The sequence below is a fragment of the Amphiprion ocellaris genome, chromosome 13 (assembly GCF_022539595.1).
Source record: "Amphiprion ocellaris isolate individual 3 ecotype Okinawa chromosome 13, ASM2253959v1, whole genome shotgun sequence".
In the NCBI taxonomy this organism is placed as follows: domain Eukaryota; kingdom Metazoa; phylum Chordata; class Actinopteri; family Pomacentridae; genus Amphiprion; species Amphiprion ocellaris.
This window is the reverse complement of record NC_072778.1, coordinates 10,923,144-10,941,393: the sequence shown is the minus strand read 5'-3', so window position 1 is coordinate 10,941,393 and position 18,250 is coordinate 10,923,144. Positions and strand designations below refer to the sequence as shown.

Sequence of the window (18,250 nt, the reverse complement as noted above, 5' to 3'; positions counted from 1 at the left end):
CACAGGGGAACAAAGCTCATATACTTTTAAGTCAGCTTTGTGTCCTATGAAGCCCTGTTCACACACAACTATTACCTGGGGACCTCTGGCAATTTGTAATAATTGTACACCTTTCTTCTTCCTCCTTTCTGTTAGAAAATTATAGAGGCTACCTAGCAATTTTAAATAAAAGTTGAGACAGCATTTTGGTTCTAAATTTAGGGCACTTCAGTAGTCACAGAATCGAGACTCATTTACAGAAAGAGCTCAAATCCATTCAAATACAAAAATCTTGAAGGATAGTCAGATGAACAACATTCATGGCAGTGTGGGTAAAGGAATATTTTGCTGCCTCTCAGCAGGCTGAATCGTTATTATGTATCAGTCTCCTGATATCATATCTGAAAATAATGTCAGTAAATTTGAGAAATGTAGATGTGTTTCTAAACAATCTAAACCTCAGCTAATAGCAGTCCATTGTGAAAAGGTCTTAAGTGTTAATTTGAAAATATAAAGTCGCCCAAATGCCATCTTTGAAATAACATCTTCTAGCTCTTATGAGGATATTCCCTCAGTTTTGGATCATTGGTTGCACAAATAAATCATGGTGACAATCAGTTTGAGTTTCACAGACACAGTAAAAACAGAAATTAGCTCTTTATATATTTTATTTCAGCAATATGATCTTTGTCTCCACACAACATTCAGTGATGATGATACAAGAAAGTTAACTGTAGACATACACCATGGTAAATACCTTGTCCTGATAATGATAAACAACGTGATAATTGTCAGTAGTAAGAACTTGAGGATTTCTTTGTTGGAATTTTGACTTTATTGGAGAGCTGTGATGAAGATCGACATGAAACATGGGTAAAAGAGCTGAGAAATCATAGCTGGAACTCAGCTGCTGACAGCATTTGTGCACATTGTTTATGATTTCTGTAATTTCCACTGAAACCAAGTATCTGTATTTAACTTGAAGAATTATGAACAGCAAAGTTTTTGTATTTCTGCTTGAAAAACATGAATTGTTCGCGTTTTGAAGTTTTTTTTTTTTTTTTTAGCTTTATTACAGATAGAAGTGACATAAAATGAGGAAGAGAGATGAAACAAATGTCTTTCAGTTTGAGGTCATTCCTGTTTGCAAGTGTTTGGTTGAAAAAAAAAATTCAGTCTAAATACATTTAAAAATAATGACATAACTTCTTCACTAAATGTTACCGATACATCGTACTACAGCATATGCAAAGCCCTTTAGTAGTAACAAACAATACTACATTATTCAATACAAACAGCTGCATAACATCTGTTAACTCACTAATCCAGTCCAAAAGCCTTGACAGCAGTGTAGATCCTCTCTCTCTCTGCTGCTTTGGCCTCTTTTATTGCACCGCTGTCAATTTTTACCACGGTAAAGGTAACAGCAGAATAAATCCATGTGTCTGAATCATTCTATAAAAACAGATGAATGAAAAATATGAGCAATGTCAACACCTTAATGTAAAAAATGTGAGCTGGCAGGTGGTAATTATATAATGTAGGGTCATTTCTAATCTTTTCTTTCAATACTGTACCTGTGATCTTTCCTGATGACCACTGGCTGCTGCAGCATCTGTTTGCACAGATTTAAGGTAAAAGATGGTGTTGGTTCAATTACACAATTAAATAATGCAAAACTCAGAGCTAGCTTTAGCAAAATACTTTCAGATACATTAATGTGCGGGAAAATTGTATTACCATTGCAGAAAGTTTTCATCTTGATGGTATAAATGAGAAAGGCTATAACAATCAGGCTTGCAGCCAAAGCAGCAGATACCAGAAAGAGAGCTGTATTGTCTGTCTTCAAATCTCGCATGTTGAGTGCTGAAAAAATACAGTCATAAATATTTTGGTAACATTACACATTTGGGGAAAAAGTTTCATATCATCACTCAACTAGATTCTAAATTAAAAATGACAAATATTATTTAACCAATATGTAAAAAATGTCTTCTAATTACCTTTATTGTCTGATTTTACTCCATTTCCAAATAATATCTGTCCACATGTGGCCACAGCACAGTAATAAGTCCCAGCATCAGAGGAGGTGATGGTTTTAGAGAAGCTGTAGATACATTTCTGAAGAGACTGAGCCTCAGGTTTCGTCTCACATTCATCTTGACTGTTTCCATCAGCATAAATTAATCTGGGATGAGATTCATCTGATCCAGCTCTGAACCAGAACACTCTGTGTTGTTGTTCTGGACATGTTTTCTTCTCAGAGTCAGAGAGGACTGAACACTGCAGAGTCACTGAGTCTCCTGGATGTTCTGGATCAGATGGAGGGACTTGAATGATGTCAATGATGTCTGGTTCTGGTCCTTGGAAATATACACAAAAAAATAAAACACTTCAGAGTCACTTTATTTACAAGAAATTTGTTGAAACTACGAATTTATAGTCCAACAGAAACAAAAATCTAGTTTATTTACCCTTCACTTTCAGGAATGTTGTGTTCATAAATTCCATGTTGAGCCGTTTGACTTTTATACAGTAGTAAAAACCAGAGTCATTTAGCTGAGTTTCATGAATTTGCACAATAAATGTTCCAGGCCCTTGTTTTGCTGTAATGTGAGGAGTCTTATTAACACCATGATAATCAAAAGTATGTGTTCCTCCCAAGAATTCAGGTGATTTTCCAGAAACAAGTCTGATCCAGTGCAAAGTTGGCTGTTGATACAAAGATGTCTGGCGAGTGCATGTGAGAGTCACACTTTGTCCGACACCAACAGTCTTTGTGACAAAGTTTTGATGATCGATGCAGCCTGAATAAAGAAACAAAAAGAAAGAAAGAAAGAAAAAGACTCATTAAAGACAGCAGATACAATCATGAATGTAATATCACGTATAAATAATAGACATTGATTTGTGCAGTAAATGTGACCTCTCTAAATATACTTACGCCCCACTCTGAGCATCAGCAGGAAATAAAACAGGACCAACATTTTCTGATGAATCCACTGGTGACTGATTTCAAATTGAAGCAGACGAGAAGATGGCATGCCTAAATGTAATCGCATCAAGTGGGAGGGAACAATTTCAGAGCGATCTGATTGGCTTCTGGTCTTGTTGGCTTTTCACTGTATTACCACAGTGGAAATAATACCAAACATCTTTCCAACTGAAACACATGAAACAACACCAACAGCAAGTTCTTCTTTCATGTTTCTATAAACACAAGAAATACAGGTGCAATGTTCACAATCAAACCAGCAGACGTTCAAACACATTTAGAAACAAAACCTTTAAAATAATTAATTCAGATAAACACAAACTTTTGTTCAATGATGATTTTTCAACATTGTGATTCAGGTTTGATGAAGGTTGAGCAGCTTAAACTCCTTTATGAAGGCCAGAGGAAGATTCTAATTGTAAATAAACTATGATTAAAGTAATGGTGAAAAATCCACTCCAGCAATTTAGAACTGAAATCTCCATGAGTTTGAGGACTTAAAATAGACAGATTTAAAAAATCAAAAATGAAGCAGCAAAGACAAAGATGACCTGCAAGACACTGCATGAAATGATCAGGGATGACCAGGCTCAGTTACTAACACTTTGTTTATGTATGTGCAAGAATTAACTTGAGAAATGAAAAAAAAACTGCCTGAGAAACAAACATGTGACTGTCACACTTCCAGGGATTAGATTGGATGAGGTCTGACCCCCTATTTTTCAATTCCAAAGAGTTTGCCAGATTATTTCTGAATGTGATACTGTCAAGGCAAATTGATTTCATTGTTTTTCTACATTCAACCAGCTCCCTTTCTGTTGTTTTCTGTGTTTCATTGGATCTTATCCAAACAAGGTCTTTCTTAACATCAGTGTCACAATAAAGGAAAAGTAAATACATTTACAAATGATTCAGTTATTTAACATGTTGTTTAGTTGCTAAATACCCATTTAAAAATGTTTGATACCACAATAACACAATAACATAAAAATAAAGGAGCCATGTGTGGATCAACCAGTTCAGAAGCTCCACATCATCAGTGATGACCCGCCCACTCTGCTGTCAGTCACTTCAGCAGGAAGATCACAGCAGACAGAGTTGGGTAGGTGGTTGTGGTCTCAGCCTCCATCCTCTACACTGCTTCATCTCTGTTCAGGAGGCTGGTTAGAAGGAGAAGTAGAACACTGCTGATAGTATCACAGAAACACATTCACACTGAAGAGATCAAAAGTTTCTGACTCACATGTCATACCTCCCTCTATTTTTATTTATTCTTTATTTCATTCATTTGTAAAACAATGTTTTTTTTTTATGTAAATACAAACGTTCGCCAAACTAGAATGAACGGGAGCAGAAAGAAGACAAGTCTTATTTTATCTGCCCCTTTATCCCCAGAAATCAATTTACAAAAAACGTACTAAAACATTTAACCCCATGTTGTCTGTTCCCTGTTCACTGTCCAATAAGGGCAAAAATATCAAAAAATGAACTTTAAAAAAAAAAATGCTGTTAATGGTACAAATGGAGCTGGAGTTTTGACCATAAAGATCGTCCTACAGTCTAAACAGTTAGTTCCCTAAATCAGTGATTTCTGACACAAAGCTGCATCCAGTAAATTTACACAAAATACACATGCAGTTATACATACTGGAGAGTGCAAACAACAACATAAAATGTGATTTAAAACAAAACACAGACTAAAAGTTACCTATACTTTGTATCATTTGTTGTACTTTATGGCTTCTCTTTGTGTGCACAGCACTGCTCACACCTGAAACACAGACACACAAACACGCAAATTCAGTCACCACTGACAAACAAATGATGCATGGAAACTTTAGCACTGCTGTGGTTGGTCTTCTAAGGTGTGAATACAAAGGGGCTGTTCTTCCTGTTTCACTCGGCTTTAATGTCAGGAAGTTGGCCTTGCACTGCTGTATACCTATTTTAAAAGTGCAATTTAATGAACTTCTATCTTACAAAATGTTATGATTGGTCTAAAATCATAATTTATAGGAAAAGTTAAAAGCTTTTAAAGAGCCTTTCTCGATCTACCATGATATTTAATTTATATACCGTTATTGCATTACACTCACTCTGTTTCTCCCTGTGTCCTTTCTCTGAGTATCCCTGGTCCCAGAGCTGGATGCTTCAGATCTGTGGTTGTTCTCCCACCAACTGGCCTAGTCTCCATCTGTGGATGCTGCTGCTGACCTTCCTCCAGCCCACTGCTTCCAGCTGCCCATTTACACCAGTCTACTCTGCATCACCCTCACTATACTTGATGTGCTCACCTACATACTGTTTGAATTTTACTACCAGCTATATATGTAGTGTATTTATGCCAGAGCCGTACACCATAACAGTAAACTACAAATCAATTTCAATGCTAGCTTGTACTTTGTATCATCTAGCTTATCATACGTGTATCCAACTGTATATGTTCCTTGTTCCCCACCCCCCTCTTCTCCCATCCCTCCCCCTCTACCCCTCTACCTCCCCCTCTACCTCTACCCTTATCCTTCTACCTCTACCCCTCTACCTCTACCTTTATCCTTCTACCTCTACCTCTCTACCTCTTCTGTCCCTCTCAACCTGACCGGCCAGCAGGCAGATGGGTTCCCCCACATAAAGAGCCGGGTTCTACTCAAGGCTTTTTTTCCCTGTTAAAAGGGTGTTTTCCTTGCCACTGTCGCCTTGGGGCTGCTCTGGGGGTCAGGCATATGGGTTCTGTAAAGCGTCTCGAGACAATTTGACTGTAATTGGTGCTATATAAATAAAATTGAATTGAATTGAGCTATAAGAGAGATGGACACACAAACCTGCTCAGTCAGGCTGTCCTGATCATTTTCTTTACACTTGGCTGTGCTATGGTTTGGTGTGCTTCATTGGTTTTGGCTGAATGTTGAGGGGAGGTGCGAGGAAGGTTCACTTGTTCCACCTCGACTTTTTTTTTTTTTTTGGCAACATCAGAGCTTTGAAATGTTATTGTTGATTTGACAGCCTTGATGAGCTCTGTTCCAGTTTGCATCACTATATTCAGTTAAGGAGTGGCAGTATGTCCAAATTAAGGGTTAATAAATCAATAAATATGCATTCAATTTAAAACAAAAATCAAGTATATACTGTTAGCTTCAGGGCCGGAGTGGGACTAATTTTTTCAAGATTCTGCTGCTGTGCTGCTGCCTCTTGTGTTCAGTCCCTGAGTGACTCTGCTCTCCCTTTCACACTTCCTCTAGTTTCCCTAGGCTCGCCTGCATCTGTATCACAATAAAAAATAATAATCTGTACACACATTTTGACTTAACCAATTAAGATATTTTCAATGGCAAAATATGCAGGCTTATTTCATATTACTTTCATTCTATTCATGTTCAATTGCCTCGTGTATTTACTATCTTAGTTTTAATGATTAAAAAATAAAATGTAAAATGAGTCACTGCTATTTTTTGGGCATAGAAAGTGGTTATATTGGAACTAATGCTTGCTTGTTCACACATTCTGTTACAACAGCTCACCTGTTCCTTTACTGACAGTAGTAATCCCCTCATCACTACTGGCTCTGCTTCTGACACTAAATCACATTTTAAAAATGGTCAAAATTCTCAGCACAAATCTCCCCTTTTTTCAAAGCCTTCTGATCAGTTCAGGTCAGTCTCATTAATGTAGTGCTGAATCATCTAGCATTCTCAGGGCACTTCTCATATAGAGCAGGTCTACACTATACTCTTCATTATATTAATTCTAATAATATTCACTCAATGAGCTCTGACCTGCCCACTTTGGACTTGTGGACTCATGGCTGCTGCTTGGTGCTGGATTTCTTCAGACTCTGAGGGGCTACAAGACACAGTTTCCCAGCTATGTGGTGTCGCATCTTACTATTATTTAAATTCTATAATGTTATGTTATTTGCCACAACGCCACACAGTTCATTGACTTGATAATGAATTAACTTGAATGGTGGTTTGCAGGAAACGTTCAACATCTTGTCGTGTCCGTTTCATCATCCTCATTTGTTGTTTCAAACCACGAGCTCGTTTTAGTGACAAAGTCTACAATTTCAGCACATTTGGCTGCAGATGTTTCTAGAGCTTTTCTCTTTTTAATTCTTGCCTTCTTCGCGCCACCCTTGCTCGTTCTATTTTCCATCTTTCAAACACCTCTGACCGTGTGCACGGCCGTGTTATGTCAGAGTGCGCCTGCAAAGAAAAGAAGAAAAAGCTGCCAGTGGAGGCGGCCCAGGGACCGCTGTAGCAGTATACGTGATCAACCCAGTGCCATGACTGAAAACCGGTCCCAAAAAACCAAAACAGAAAGTGAACACCGGCCCTCGTGGCCAAACATCAGACCGGCCCACCGGGAATTGTCCCGGTCCTCCCGTTTAGCCACTCTGGGCCTGGTTAGCTTACAGATGCAGAGAAATGGTTCACCACAGATTTTCTCTGTCAGTGCCGCTGCTGCATGTGGCTCTGCCTGTTATTCTCATGACAGACATGTGGAAGGCCTTTACAAAGTACTTTGAGAAGAGAAATACGAGGGGAGTTGGCATTGGCAATCACTACCACGAATGTGGGCGAAGCCTCCACCAAATTTTCAGGTTCTGCTTCCTCAAGAGAGGACATGTTAACTGGATTATGAAGCTCCTTGAAATCCTCTTTCGACTGCCTGACAGTGTCCCCAGTCCAGGTCAGCGGTTCCACCTGGCTGCACACAGCCTGGGCCAAGCCCCGCCTCCCCTTCCTGAGATGTTGAACAGTTTTCCAAAATCTCTTTTAGGCCCTCCAAAAGTCCTTCTAGATAGCCTCTCCAAACGGTTCTCAGACTTGAGTTTTTGTTGCTGCCACAGATGCAACCCTTTTGGCTGACTGGTATCCATCCACCGTTTCAAGAGACCCCCTAAGCCAAACAGGCCCAAAAGACCTCCTTCTTCAGCCTGACTGTTTCCTTCACCACAGATGTCAACCAGTGGGTCACAACAGGCACTAGTGACCTTCTGGTCACAGCTCCTAACTACCACTTCAGAAAGGTTGGCTTTGAACATGGCTGAGACAACAGGTCACAGGTCTAATAACACAACTACAAAGTAATTCATCGACCTTTGGCCTAAGGTACTCTGTTACCAGGTACACTTATGAGACACCTTGTGCTCAAACATGGCGTTTGCTATGGCTGATCCATGACTAGCATAGACATCCAATGACAGAACACCACTCAGGTTCAGATCAGGTGTGCTGTTCCTCCATCCCCATCCAGGACAGCACCCAGAGACTCCCAGAAAGCCAGGTACTCCGAGCTGCCGTTCAGTGCATTGCACAAACAACAGTCAGAGTTGTCCCCTCCACAATCTGGACTCAAAGAGAAACGACCCTCATGAGCTTCCCTCCTGAGCCTCACCCCAAGAGGGGCCTCCGGTCTCCCTTTTTCAGGTGAGGTGGCACCTTTGCTTGTCCTTGATGTCATTTGGGTTTTATAAATTGCTCTTTGTGTGGTCTTTTCCCCAGAAACAATTTGCCTTGGGAGACTCCATCAAGTGCCATTTCCCCTGACAACATTTCAGGATCACAGAGACACTCAAATTTCTCCATAAGGTAGCGATTCCTCAAGGAGCAATTCATCACTTGTTTTCTCAATATTTGTGTGCACTGATAAAAATGCAAAGCTCTATCTACATGACAAATTACACATTTAAGAGGGATTTTTCTCTCTCTGTCTCACACAAACAGTCTTCTCATGACTTTTGTTGTGGGTTTGGCCACATTTCCTCTCCCTTAGACCCTCCAACTTTTCATCAAACTCACAGATGAACACAGCTCACATACTTTCAAGTTAGCTTTGTGTTCTATGAAGCCCTGTTCACCAAGAACTAGTATTAACCTGGGGACCTGTCAGTTTGTAATAATTGTGCACCTTTCTTCTTCCTCCTTTCTGCTAGAAAATTACAGAAGCTCCCTAGCAATTTCAAATGAAAGTTTGGACAACATTTTGGTTGCAAATTCAGGGCACTTCAGTAATCACAGATTCGAGACTCATTTACAGAAAGAGCTTAAATCCATTCGAATACAAAAACCTTGAAGGATAGTAAGTTGGACGACATTCATGGCAGTGTGTGGAAAGGAATATTTTGCTGCCTCTCAGCAAATGGTCTGTATTTATATAGCGCTTTACTATACCTGAAACGATACCCAAAGCGCTTTGCATTATACATCACATTCACCCATTCACACACAGATGGCGGAAGCTGCCACGCAAGGTGCTAACCACGACCCATCAGAAGCAGTTAGGGGTTCAGTGTCTTGCTCAGCAACCCTCCGGTTACAAGACGGCCACTCTACCCACTGAGCCATGCCACCCTATAAGGCTGAATTGTTATTTTGTAAGAGTCTCCTGATATCATATCTGAAAATAATGTCAGTAAAATTGACAAATGTAGATGTGTTTCTAAACAGCGAGCTTCCTCAGCTAATAGTAGCCCATTGTCTTGTAGCTCATAGTCTTAAGTGTTAATTTGAAAATCTAAAGTCGCCCAAATGCCATCTTTGAAATAACATCTTTTAGTTCTTATAAGGATATTTCCTCAGTTTTGTATCACTGGATACACAAATAAATCATGGTGACAATCAGTTTGCATTTCACACACACATTAAAAACAAGAATGAAGTTTTATATATTTTATTGCAGCAATGTGGTCTTTGTCTCCACACGAGATTCACAGATGATGATACAAGAAACTTAATTTTAGACATATACAGTACCATGGTAAATACATTGTCCTGATACTGATAAACAACATAATAGCCAGCAATAATTAAATGAAGATTTCTTTGATAGCATTTTGACTTTAATGGAGAGTTGTGATAAAGATCGACAAGAAACGTGGGTAGAAGAGCTGAGAAATCATAGTGGGAACATGACTGCTATGGTGAAACAAATGTCTTTCAGTTTGAGGTCATTCCTGTTTGCAAGTGTTTGGTTGAAAAAAAAAATTCAGTCTAAATACATTTAAAAATAATGACATAACTTCTTCACTAAATGTTACCGATACATCGTACTACAGCATATGCAAAGCCCTTTAGTAGTAACAAACAATACTACATTATTCAATACAAACAGCTGCATAACATCTGTTAACTCACTAATCCAGTCCAAAAGCCTTGACAGCAGTGTAGATCCTCTCTCTCTCTGCTGCTTTGGCCTCTTTTATTGCACCGCTGTCAATTTTTACCACGGTAAAGGTAACAGCAGAATAAATCCATGTGTCTGAATCATTCTATAAAAACAGATGAATGAAAAATATGAGCAATGTCAACACCTTAATGTAAAAAATGTGAGCTGGCAGGTGGTAATTATATAATGTAGGGTCATTTCTAATCTTTTCTTTCAGTACTGTACCTGTGATCTTTCCTGATGACCACTGGCTGCTGCAGCATCTGTTTGCACAGATTTAAGGTAAAAGATGGTGTTGGTTCAATTACACAATTAAATAATGCAAAACTCAGAGCTAGCTTTAGCAAAATACTTTCAGATACATTAATGTGCGGGAAAATTGTATTACCATTGCAGAAAGTTTTCATCTTGATGGTATAAATGAGAAAGGCTATAACAATCAGGCTTGCAGCCAAAGCAGCAGATACCAGAAAGAGAGCTGTATTGTCTGTCTTCAAATCTCGCATGTTGAGTGCTGAAAAAATACAGTCATAAATATTTTGGTAACATTACACATTTGGGGAAAAAGTTTCATATCATCACTCAACTAGATTCTAAATTAAAAATGACAAATATTATTTAACCAATATGTAAAAAATGTCTTCTAATTACCTTTATTGTCTGATTTTACTCCATTTCCAAATAATATCTGTCCACATGTGGCCACAGCACAGTAATAAGTCCCAGCATCAGAGGAGGTGACGGTTTTAGAGAAGCTGTAGATACATTTCTGAAGAGACTGAGCCTCAGGTTTCGTCTCACATTCATCTTGACTGTTTCCATCAGCATAAATTAATCTGGGATGAGATTCATCTGATCCAGCTCTGAACCAGAACATCCTGTGTTGCTGTTCTGGACATGTTTTCTTCTCAGAGTCAGAGAGGACTGAACACTGCAGAGACACTGAGTCTCCTGGATGTTCTGGATCAGATGGAGGAACTTGAATGATGTCAATGACATCTGGTTCTGGTCCTTGGAAATATATACAAAAATATAAACCAGTTTTGAGTCATTTTATTTACAAGAAATTTGTTGAAACTATGAATTTATAGTCTAATAGAAGCAAAAATCTAGATTATTTACCTTTGATTCTCAAGAATGTTGTGTTCATAAATTCCATGTTGAGCTGGTTGACTTTTATACAGTAGTAAAAACCAGAGTCATTTAGCTGAGTTTCATGAATTTGCAGAATAAAAGTTCCAGGCCCTTGTTTTGCTGTAATGTGAGGAGTTTCATAAATACCATCATAATCAAAAGTATTTGTTCCTCCCAAGAGTTCAGGTGATTTTCCAGAAACAAGTCTGATCCAGTGCAAAGTTGGCTGTTGATACAAATATGTCTGGCGAGTGCATGTGAGAGTCACACTTTGTCCGACACCAACAGTCTGTGTGACAAAGTTATGATCGTCGGTGCAGCCTGAACAAACAAAGAAATGAAAAGAAAGAAAAAGACTCATTAACGACAACAGACACAATCATATATGTAATATCATGTATAAATAATAGACATTGATTTATGCAGTAAATGTGACCTCTCTAAATATACTTACACCCTACTCTGAGCATCAGCAGGAAATAAAACAGGACCAACATTTTCTGATGAATCCACTGGTGACTGATTTCAAATTGAAGCAGACGAGAAGATGGCATGCCTAAATGTAATCGCATCAAGTGGGAGGGAACAATTTCAGAGCGATCTGATTGGCTTCTGGTCTTGTTGGCTTTTCACTGTATTACCACAGTGGAAATAATACCAAACATCTTTCCAACTGAAACACATGAAACAACACCAACAGCAAATTCTTCTTTCATGCTTCTATAAACACAAGAAATAAATGTGCGATATTCACAATCAAACCAGCAGATGTTCAAACACATTTAGAAACAAAACCTTTAAAATAATTAATTCAGACGAACACAAGCTTTTGTCCAATGATAATTTTTCAACGTTGTAATTCAGGTTTGGTGAAGGTTGAGCAGCTTAAACTACTTTCTGAAGGTCAGAGGAAGATTATAATTATAAATTAAGTGTGATTCAAGTCATGGTTAAAATGCCACTCTAGCAATTTAGAACTGAAATCTCCATGAATTTGGTTACTTAAAATAGACAGACTTAACAAGAATGATCAAAAGTGAAGCAGCAAAGACAAAGATGACCTGTAAGCGACACTGCAGGAAATTATCAGGGATGACCAGGCTCAGTTACTAACGCTTAGTTTATGTATGTGCAACAAACCAGCTCCCTTTCTGTTGTTTTATGTGTTTCATTGGATCTTATCCAATCAAATTTCCTTTGGTCTTTCTTAACATCAATGTCAACATAAAGGAAAAGTAAATACATTTATGACCAATGATTAATGACTCATTAAGTTAACAGTTAAGTGATTTTTTTCAACATTCTCATTTTAAACAAATTATTGATCCCACAATGATAAATAAAGACAAAAGAGCGATCTTGAATATTGTGTGGATTAACCAATTCAGAAGTTCCACATCATCAGTGATGACCCGCCCACTCTGCTGTCAATCACTTCAGCAGGAAGATCACAGCAGACAGAGTTGGGCAGGTGGTTGTGGTCTCAGCCTCCATCCTCTACACTGCTTCATCTCTGTTCAGGAGGCTGGTTAGAAGGAGAAGTAGAACACTGCTGATAGTATCACAGAAACACATTCACACTGAAGACATCAAAAGTTTCTGACTCATCAGCTCACATGTACTGATGTGAGAGAGAGAATTCATGTGATCATGTCAGAAAATAAAATAAACCAGTGGAGATCTGAACCAAAGACCTGATTGTGAGGCAGCATGAGAGACTTTGCCAAGGATATTTTCAATAAAATGGATGCTTCTGGTTGCAGTAAAATGATAAAATTACTAAGCCGACTAATGTGAAGAAATCCTGTGTGCTGCAGCTTCACTACAACAGTAACAGAACACATGACAAAAGACTACAGTTCAAGCCAACAGCAGAGACTCTGGCAGGAATAAAGTAGAGGTTTCTGAAACAACTTTCACCAACTTCCAAAGAGTAGAGAAGATGTTAAAATTGCAGCAACATTTGTCACACTGGAACGTTTTGGTTTGTGGCTTTTATCTGGTTCAACATACTGTTGACCACAAGGCCTAGCATGCTGGTCTGACAATGACATTTTTAACACAAAGCTCCTCAGCAGCATAAAACCACCCAACATCTTTGGTTCAACTTCAGCTGTGGACTGCATCACATGTCACAGCTCCCTCTATAACCCCATGTTGTCAATTCACTGTTCTTTATTGGACAGTGAACAGTCCAATAAAGACAAAACTATATACTGTATATATATATATATATATATATATATATATATATATATATATATATATATATATATATATATATATATATATACCACAAAGATCGTCCTACTGTCCAAACAGTTAGTTAATCAGTTTACACAAAATACAAATGCAGTTCCACATACAGGAAAAGTAACGACTATAAAATGTAATTTAAAACAAAACACCTTCATAAAAAGTTGCTTTTACTTTGTGTACTTCATTGTATTTTATGGCTTCTCTTTGTGTGCACAGCACTGTTCACACCTGAAACACAGACACACAAATTCAGTCACTACAGACAAACAATTGATGCATGGAAACTTTAGCACTGCTGTGGTTGGTCTTCTAAAGGTGTGAATACAAAGGGGCTGTTCTTCCTGTTTCACTCAGCTTTAATGTCAGGAAGCTGGTCTTGCACTGCTGTGTATCTATTTCAAAAGTGCAGTTTAATTAACTTATATCTTATGAAATGTTGTAATTATTGTAGAATCATAACTTACAGGAGAAGTTAAAAGCTATCAGAAAGATGGACACACGAACCTGCTCAGTCAGACTTTCCTGACCTTTTTCATCACACTTGTCTGTGGTTTGGTGTTTTTTCATTGGAATTGGCTGAATGTTGTGCGAATAAGGTTTGAAATGTGATTGATTGTTGATTTGACAGCATTGAGGAGCTCCGTTCTGGTTTATATCACTTTGTTCAGTGATGGACTGGCAGTCTGTCCAAATTAAGGATTAATGATTCAATAAGTATGCATTCAAGTTAAAACAAAAATGACCTATTTACTGTTAGCTTACAGAGGCATGTAGTTTAAAAACACAAGAAAGATACAGTTTGTGTTTGAAATAAGAATAAAGTAAAATGAAAACAATCATTTAATTTTGTTTAGCTAAAATTAAACGGCTGAAGCCTTTTGTAGCTCTTCTCTCACTTCATATCCGGCTATAAACAGCTTCAGTTGTTGGTCAAAGGGCGGAGAAATGGTTCACCACAGTTTTTCTCTGTCAGTGTAGCTGCTGCATGTGGCTCAGTTTGTTGTTCTCATGACAGACATACAGAAGGCCTTTACAGTGCTGTGAAGCCAGGAAGATAAAATAACTTTTCATTTATGGAACTATCTATTCTGAAATAAGAAGAATTTCTCTTTTGAAAATCAGTAATTTTTACCTTGTAGACATGTCCATATGGAGTTTCTTTTTTTTTTTTAAAAGCTAGACCACATATTAGGGAAATAATCTTTAAAAGTCATTCCTGACCATCTCAAAAACATTAATTCAGTCAGCGTTTCATTGATAGACATGAGTTTTTAGAGGTTTCATCAATGTCCACAAGTTTACTAAAGACAGATTAATGATGTTTGAAACAAAATTAACAAAAACTAATACATTTCTACTAGGCACTCTTTTGTCTCCAGTTTTGACTGGTTGTGGTGGACAAACAAACTGAAGTTCAATGGTTAACCGACCACATGTCTGTTCTTCTCTCTCACTGTCACTTTGCATCTCCATGTGTACATGGAAGAAATATCGACGAAAGCTCATAAGTTTGAAAACAACCCAGAACTAATGAAAGCAGAAGACAAATTGAATTTAGACTGACTGGTAAATTGAGAATTTCACCCTGCGGCTCAGCTCCCTCTTGACCTTAACAATCCGGTATAATGCCTGCATTTCGCTGATGCTACACTAAGCCATCTGTCCATCATATGCTCCAATTTCTTATCACTCACAAAGAAGATCCCAAGATACTTAAGTCCACCAGTTTCCAAGAGAGAACCATGGTTGCAGACTTAAATGTACTGACTGGAAACCCAGCCGCATTACACTCTACTACAAACCACAACGTGTTGAAAGTCAGCGTCTGATGTAGTCAACAGTATCAAGTCATCTACAAATAGTGGAGATGAGATCCCAAGGTCCCCAAACTGGACACCTTCCTCACCCTGGATGCACCTTGAGGTCCTGACCATGAATACCACAATCAGGATTGGAGACAAGGGGCAGCTTAGAAAGAGTCCAACACTGACAGGAAATATGCTAGACTTTGTGCTTAGAAAGCGAACACAGCTCTCACTTTGGTTGAACAAGTTTCTGAATGGTTTGTAACAATGGCCCTGTTACTCCATACTCCCATCTCAATACCCCCCACAGGGCCCCTCAAAGGACACAGTCATAAGCCTTTCCCAAAATCCACAACAGATATGAGGATTAGCTTGTCAATCTCCCATGACCCTCCTCGCCTGTTTCATGGCCAGGTTCAACAATCACTCAGAGCCTTCAGTCCATCTCACTGGAGTAAACTTTCCTGGGAAGGCTGAGTAGTATGATACCCCGATAATTGGTGCACACCCTCCGGCCCCCTTTTTAAGAATGGGAACCACTACCTCAGTCTGCTACTCCACAGGAACTGTCTCCGATGACCACTGGACCCTATGTGTCCACCATGACAGTTCAACAATGTCCCTAGCAGCGAATTTTGTCCACACCTGCTGCCTTGACACAGAAGAGTTTTTCAACCATCTCAGCGACCTGGAACGTAGATATTGGTGAAGGTTCCCCTAAGCCTTCAGGTTTTGCCTCTTCAGCAGAGGATGTGTTAGAAGGAGTTCTTTCAACTGCTTAACAATGGGTTTTCCCCTATGGCTGTACATCCTTCACATTGGTGTCCACTGGATGCAGGCAAAACTCTTCTGGAGATAGGAGATCCTACAGAGACCAACAAGCACACTCACATTCACACCTAGGGACAATTTAGAATTATCAATAAAACTCAACATGTTTTTAGACTGTGGGAGGAAGCTGGAGAACCCGGAGAAAATCTATGCATGCACAGGGGCAACATGCAAACTCCATGCAGAAAGATCCTGGGAACTCCAGGACATGAACCGGGGATCTTCGAGCTGAGGCAACACCACTGAGCCACTGTGCAGCCCAATACTAAAATGAGTTTAGAATATTTAGGTGATATAATGTGTGTAGCGGACTGAGAAGCAGAACAACAGGTGCAGGAGAATCCAGAGACCCTTTCTCACAGCTGTAAATCTGGTCGGGAACCATTTGAGGCGAAAGCTAACCCAAAACTCCCATCTAAATGGAGCATCTGCATATTAGATGTTTACTGCAAAATTACCACACGGCTCTCTTGAAGACAACAGGATGTCTCCTACCTCCCCAAGAGCCTGGTAATAGTCATAAAGTGTCAGCTGAGACAATAACCACACCTTTGGAGAAGAGGACATCTTTCAGTGTGACCTTTTGTCCTTTCTCTCTTCCTACTAATTTATGATACTAGGACTTCAAGACCAGTATGAGAAAAGGACACATCATATCTTTAGTGCTTGTGGAGGATGCACAGACTCAAGAGACATTTTTGCTACATGTGATTACCTCCTGGGTGGTTTTTAGTAAATATTTACACTGTGTTGTCGAAAGTCAGGAAACACAATTTTTAAAACAAGTCTCTTTTAATTAACACAAAGCAACTTACATTGATTGAGGTGTTTCTAAAATAAACACATCACAACTGAAAATAGCAGATTAAAAATAGATGTCATAAAAGCAATTAAACCACGTGTCCTGTGCCTCAGTGTAGCTCCAACTTTAAATGAAGGTTGATTGATATAATTGATTAATAACTAAAAAGCAACACATCTACAAAACCAGCATTTCCTTTCAGTTTATTGTGTTGACATGGCAGTGAGGTGTAGATATGAGTCATGAAGAAATACGTACATATACATCAACCGTCCGTAAATATATTTAGGAAAATATTCTCTCGGTGCACAGCTTTAACAAAAGTTCTTATGGGATACATTGTACTTATGTCTACTGCAACATCTAAACTGATTTAATTAACGGTATGTTGCATCATGATTCTTTCTCTTTGCACACAAAAATGATCAGATATATAAGAATGCTTTTAGATCATCCAAAAGGAAAAACGAAAACACATTTACCACAATGTTCAACAAAATCATAGTGAAGTAAATCCGGTGTCAAGATGTTCATCCATGAATCTTGACATCAGTGTAGATGCTCTCCTCCTCTGTAGGTGTTGTCTTCCTTCTCCCTGTTTTAGTAGCTTTTCTATTAATGAAAGTCGGTGCAGAATAAACCAAAGATTCCTCATCTGTCTAAAGAAACAAACAAACAAAAAGTTAAGTCTGCAGATGTTACATTAAAACATGCTGATAACTAGCAGCTATATTTCTTCTTTATAAATACCTGCTGGTTTTCCTGAATTCCACTGTCTGGTGCATTTGTTTGCAGAGCAACCGCAGCTGTATCTTAAAATAAAAAAACAATATGAATATAAATCCAGTTTTGCCATCTACTGATTGATACATTAATGTATGAGTGACTTTGCTTACCATCACAATACGCATGTGATTCTCGCTTCAGTTTCTTGACTGAATAAATCAGAAAGGCGATAACAAGCAGACTTAAAGCTAAAGCAGCACACAACAGATAGAGAGCCATATTGATCTTCATTGAATCCAATGTATCTGCTGACATGCAATGGAAAATAGCAAATAATAAAAGCGAGCAATTATGACTTAAAAAAAAATTAAAATATACTCCTTAATTGTTTAATAATGCATAACAAAATATTACGATTAAACACATGACCCTAATTAAATACACAAATATACTTATCTCCCCCACTACATAGAAATACAACATAGTTACCTTGACTGTTGACTTCTGATGATTTATTTCCTAAAAATATCTCCACACATGTGACCGCAGCAC

General features: G+C 38.5%; 2 protein-coding genes and 1 long non-coding RNA gene across 5 annotated transcripts; all 3 read right to left on the bottom strand.

Annotated features, from left to right (window-relative positions):
- Positions 1-629: 629 nt before the first annotated feature.
- LOC129350276 (signal-regulatory protein beta-2-like) lies at positions 630-2,977 on the bottom strand. 2 transcript variants are annotated; one of them, XM_055016290.1, is made up of 6 exons: positions 2,924-2,977; positions 2,454-2,786; positions 1,983-2,342; positions 1,720-1,845; positions 1,557-1,594; positions 630-1,434 (listed from the first exon to the last, which is right to left on the bottom strand). In XM_055016290.1, exons 1-6 carry the CDS (start codon positions 2,964-2,966, stop codon positions 1,300-1,302), a joined length of 1,035 nt encoding a protein of 344 aa, XP_054872265.1. In that variant the 5' UTR covers positions 2,967-2,977; the 3' UTR covers positions 630-1,299. The 2 variants fall into 2 exon arrangements, with proteins under 2 accessions (XP_054872265.1, XP_054872264.1); XM_055016289.1 differs by having other exon boundaries at positions 1,557-1,845.
- A 6,929-nt stretch (positions 2,978-9,906) lies between these two features.
- Positions 9,907-11,783, bottom strand: LOC129350275 (signal-regulatory protein beta-2-like). 2 transcript variants are annotated; one of them, XM_055016288.1, is made up of 6 exons: positions 11,730-11,783; positions 11,264-11,596; positions 10,793-11,152; positions 10,530-10,655; positions 10,367-10,404; positions 9,907-10,244 (listed from the first exon to the last, which is right to left on the bottom strand). In XM_055016288.1, the coding sequence occupies exons 1-6, from the start codon at positions 11,770-11,772 to the stop codon at positions 10,110-10,112; spliced, it is 1,035 nt and encodes a 344-aa protein (XP_054872263.1). In that variant the 5' UTR covers positions 11,773-11,783; the 3' UTR covers positions 9,907-10,109. The 2 variants fall into 2 exon arrangements, with proteins under 2 accessions (XP_054872263.1, XP_054872262.1); XM_055016287.1 differs by having other exon boundaries at positions 10,367-10,655.
- Positions 11,784-16,961: 5,178 nt separating this feature from the next.
- On the bottom strand, positions 16,962-17,999 carry LOC111581224 (uncharacterized). Its single transcript, XR_008603619.1, has 3 exons — positions 17,869-17,999; positions 17,723-17,784; positions 16,962-17,631 (listed from the first exon to the last, which is right to left on the bottom strand). It is a non-coding gene; the product is annotated as an uncharacterized LOC111581224 (long non-coding RNA).
- Positions 18,000-18,250: the final 251 nt, after the last annotated feature.